General features: G+C 36.5%; 1 protein-coding gene across 1 annotated transcript in view; it reads left to right on the top strand.

The window, feature by feature from the left end:
• The first annotated feature begins 3,217 nt into the window (after positions 1-3,217).
• LOC106529971 (poly [ADP-ribose] polymerase 14) overlaps positions 3,218-4,706 on the top strand; it is a 17,426-nt gene continuing 15,937 nt past the window's right edge. The window contains exon 1 of the mRNA XM_014025514.1: positions 3,218-3,389. Coding sequence (XP_013880968.1) covers positions 3,218-3,389 — 172 coding nt within the window. The remainder of the gene's footprint in view (positions 3,390-4,706) is intronic.

Genomic DNA, 4,706 nt, shown 5'->3' on the forward strand with positions numbered 1-4,706 from the left:
CACTGTGACTGCTGGATATGGGCACCAGTGACCCACGCGACCCTGAAAAGGAAGAAGCGTGTACAGAAAATGGATGGATGGATGGATTTTAATTTAACATTTAGATGTATTATTTAGATTTAACATTTAACATTTAGATATAACCTTAATTTTTCCATTCAACATTTAGATTTCTAAAGTGTGATTTTAGAAAATCTGCACTACTTTTTCAAACATTGTTTAAATGTGACAAATTTTGCTGTTAATTTTAGCATAAACCGCTTTATAAACCARGTCTATTAACAACATAAATTCAAGAAATGTCAAATTTTTATCAAATTTATTCTTTCAAAACTACTTATGCATTTAGATATTTTTTTCTTCTTCTGTGTCTAATGAAAAATTTCTCAGACTTCCCTCTTCCCCTGTACTGGGACAATATGGCTGATAATGAAAAATTTAAAGAAGTTGTTTTGGAGCCTTCCTCTGCAGAGTARTTGGCAGTGCAGCAAGCTTTCAAGAAAACGGTCCAAAAAACTATCCTGAAAGTGAGTTTCAGATTTTTTTTTTCTATTTGCATCATCAGTCATCTCGTTTGCATGCTGAAATAAGTTTTATACATGCATAATGACTGACTTTCTGATACACGTGTAAAAACAGTAACTGAACTAATGGTTTCAAGAGTGAAATACCTTTTCATACTGACTTGTCCTGGTTCTCTCCTTTTAAGATTGAGCGTTTGCAGAATGTTCACCTGCGTCGTGTTTATGAAATGCAGAAAAYGCACATTTCTGAAAAAAACAAATTAGAAGGGGGAGCAGGGGAAAGGCTACTGTACCATGGGACGAGCCAGGAAAACTACAACTCTATCAAAATGAAGGGGTTCAACAGGAGCTTTTCTGGMAAAAATGGTAATGTATATAGTTGGTAAAAGGTATCTTTCTTGAGTTAGTCAGTTTTAAATTTAGGTTCTTGACACCCTACAATATAAATTTCCATATTTTTCAACTTCTCTTTCATTTTGCCATTCACAGCAGCTGTTTATGGACAAGGAACCTATTTTGCCGTAAACGCCAACTACTCAGCCAACTACTCAAGACCAGCAGCTGACGGTACTCAGGCCATGTTTGTGGCTCGAGTCCTGATGGGCGTCTACACTGTGGGCCAAGTCAACATGAGGGTGCCTCCGCCTCGCAATGGCAGTGACCTTTACGACAGTCTGGTGGATAATATCAGCAACCCYAGCATTTTTGTTGTGTTCCARGATGACCAGGCCTYTCCCGACTACCTCATCACCTTTTGTTAGAGCTCCACTATTYWGAATTACAACCAATAATATCCTAAATTTAATGTCAGTACTCTGCTGCACAGTAAGATAGTCACAGAAAACCAGAAAATACAAGGGCAGCTCAACGATTTTGAATATTGTGAAAATGTTCATTTTGTCAGTTGAGAAAGTGAAACTTGTATAGTACATACAGTAGATTCACACATACAAAGTGAAACATTTCAAGTCTGTATTTCTTGTCATTTTGATGATTATGGCTTAGAAATAAAACAAAAGATTCAGTGTCTCAGAAAATTTGAATAATATTGGCTGGTGCCAGGTTCTTATTACTCCCCTTCCTCAAGTCAAGCCACCCCTGAACCAGAGACAACATCAGAGTGTCTCACCTGGGCTAAGAAAACAAGTCTGTTGCTCAGTGCTCCGATGTTCTTTGTTCACATGAAAATCATTTGGAAATCAAACTTCAGAGTCTGGATGAAGAGTGGAGAGGCACATGATCTTTATTTAGCACAAAAAGTAAGGAGATTGGTAGATTATTCTTCGTTGTACCAATGTTTCATGGCAATGGAAAGCCTGTTAATTTCCCTTTTAAATGGTGCCACATTTATAAGGAACATGCCTTTGTGGGATGAGCAGTAGAGATGAGTATTTGGACTGTGCACATGAAATATTTGCAGAATCTTCTCTGTTCCTTATCAGGTTCACGCTATGGGGTTTATAAGAAGCATTGATCCAACAAAGAAATAATCTACCAAACATGCATTTCTTTACTTTTTGTGCTAAGTTTTTGAATTTTGTTTTGTTTGTAAGACATAATCATCAAAATGACAATAAAGGCTTGAAGTTTTTCACTCTGTGATTTCAACTTTTTTCACTCACTGAGTAAAGGTAACACAGTATTGTCTTTAAGGAAATGCATAGTTAATGTAAAGTAAATGTGTTACTCAGTTCAGTTGAGAGGCAACACTTGACATTGTTTTTAAAGTAAATCCACTCAAGTGTTTTTGAGTGTGTGTAATGTTTGAGTTTCACTTTCTAAACTGACTGACAAAAACACTMTCATYTTTTAACTTTTTGAGCTGATATTTKTTTCTTTCTTGCTTAAAAGATTAACATATAATGTATTATAATCTTCATCTAAGTTTATAGATCATCAGGTTGAACAGAAAGGTTTATGTATAAAGAATTGTAATTCTAATTGTGCAGTTCAGTTTAAGCGATTGCACTCATTTTAATCAGCAAACCCTGTTTACTGCTCGCTGGTATAAAAATAGACCTGGGTCAKCTCGAAATAGATAAGGGCAGGGATTGAGCTTTACTGTAACTTGATCTATCTGGTTCCACCTACTTCCTGGTTTTGATTTATTTTTTATTTTTTTGTCTAGATTTTTCCAGACATTTTTGCAGCAGACTTTCTTTAAYTAAGCAGATTACACCAAGCCTAACTATAAAATCACACTATATRTGTTATTTGTTATTAAGTTTTAGATATCTGTGGTTTCTGTTGGACATTGAAACTGTGTGTAGAACCTACTTGTACAGATTAAAAACAAGTCAAGAATAAACTTATGACTGTTGTTTTCTATTAGCAGAACTTGCGCCCACAACCTCAGGAACATTAAAATGAGGCACTGAGCAGTGCAGCCACTGCATACACAACTGTAAATAACTAAAAATGTCAATAAAAAAAGGATTTATTCAAAACAATGTTTTTTTTTTTGTTTGCTTTAGCTCAAATAAAATGTTCAGTCTTATGTGGTGGACAATGTTAGTGTTTTAAAAATCGTGTTGTTACCACTGAAACTGAGCCTTTGTTCTGTGTCTGGGTGTGTTTATGTGTTCATGAGGAGATATATAAGTGAAAGTGAAACAAACACTTCAGATTGCACCGTTCACCCTGAACAGCTGCACACAACCAAACTCTGCTARTAGTTCAGAGTTTTTGCTAAAATGGACGAATACCAGTATCCGTTGTTTTTTGAGGCCAGAGATCTGACCAACCAGGAGAAGAAGAAAATCAGAAGATACTTTCAGATAAAAAGAGATTCTGGAGGAGGGGACTGTTCAGCAATTGAAAAGGTTGAAGGCAACATCTACAAAGTCAGCTTCAAGGAGACACAAGGTACATGAGATTGGGATAAAAACAGGATATGTTTTCAGTTTTAGTAGAGTTGTAAATTTTATTTCATCTTTGCTCCTTTTARAGATAAGGAAAGAGTTTTGCAGAAGAAGTTTCACACRATTTCCTTTGCTGGTGAGGAACTACATCTAACAGTGAGCCAAAGTTCACCTCAAGCTCAAGACCAGCCATTGACAAGACAGTCTCAAGTGAGCTTTAGTGAATTTTTTTCTTCACAGAAATATAAAAACAGTTTAATGTCACAGAGAAAAAAAGCCAACTATGGACCAGACAATGATGTGGGACGTTTTGGTTTCACATTGAACTGGCCAGACCAGCTTCACAGCATGTTTAGCTCATACCTTTGTCCTTGTCAAATATTATGTGCTACARGACACAAAGAAAAAGAGGAGGAACTAACATTCTTTACCTTGAATCACTCAAAGGAATCTCCTTTTATAACATCTGATATTTAATTCCTGTAWGGGCTTGGCATTTTAATAGCTCCATTTCCTCTCACGTCTTGCTTACAGTCTTGCGTGATAGAAAATGAGTAACTTCCATCTTTTATCTCCAGCTGACGCTCCATTTTGCATTGGCCTTAGTCAGAACTGTGTTTTGCAAACCTATACAGTTTGCAGTGTGTGTGATTGGTCAGAACTTCGTGGGCATGTTTGTTTATGTGGAGCAGAGCATCCTTCTGCGTGTCAGTTCTGCTGAAAATGGTCCGCTCCCAGAAGTTAAAAATGGTAGCAAGAAAGTGTGACCATTGAAGCTCATGTGAACTCACTCTGTAAGAAGGCCCATCAGAGAATGTATTTTTATTGGAAGCTCTGTCATTTTAATGTTAATTCTACTTTTGTGAGAATGTTTTATTCATGTTTTATTGAGTCTCTTTTAACTTTTACTTTTATCAGTTGGTTTGGTATTTTAACATGTAAGAACAGGAACAAACTCTTGGGGATTGTCAGGATGTGCAGCAAAACTGCTGGTATAGACCAAGAGAACCTCACTGACCTCCACAAGGTCAGGTCATTGAAAAAGGCCAGTTTGATTCTGGCAGACCCTGATCATCCACTCTATGGTGAGTTCAGGCTGCTTCTGTCTGGACGCAGGTATCAGTTGACCAAATGTAGGACTAATACATTTAAAAACTCTTTTATTCCAGCAGCAGTTACATTTCTTAATGAACATCTGTGATTTTATGTTTGTGGATGAATGTATTTTTGTTCTGTTGTTTATATGTCTACTGGCTGTGCAACAAATTGCCCCTTTGGGGATTATAAAGATTCCTGAACTTGATGACGTAATCATTGGTCC

The sequence above is a fragment of the Austrofundulus limnaeus genome, unplaced genomic scaffold (genome assembly GCF_001266775.1).
Source record: "Austrofundulus limnaeus strain Quisiro unplaced genomic scaffold, Austrofundulus_limnaeus-1.0 Scaffold482, whole genome shotgun sequence".
In the NCBI taxonomy this organism is placed as follows: Eukaryota; Metazoa; Chordata; class Actinopteri; order Cyprinodontiformes; family Rivulidae; genus Austrofundulus; species Austrofundulus limnaeus.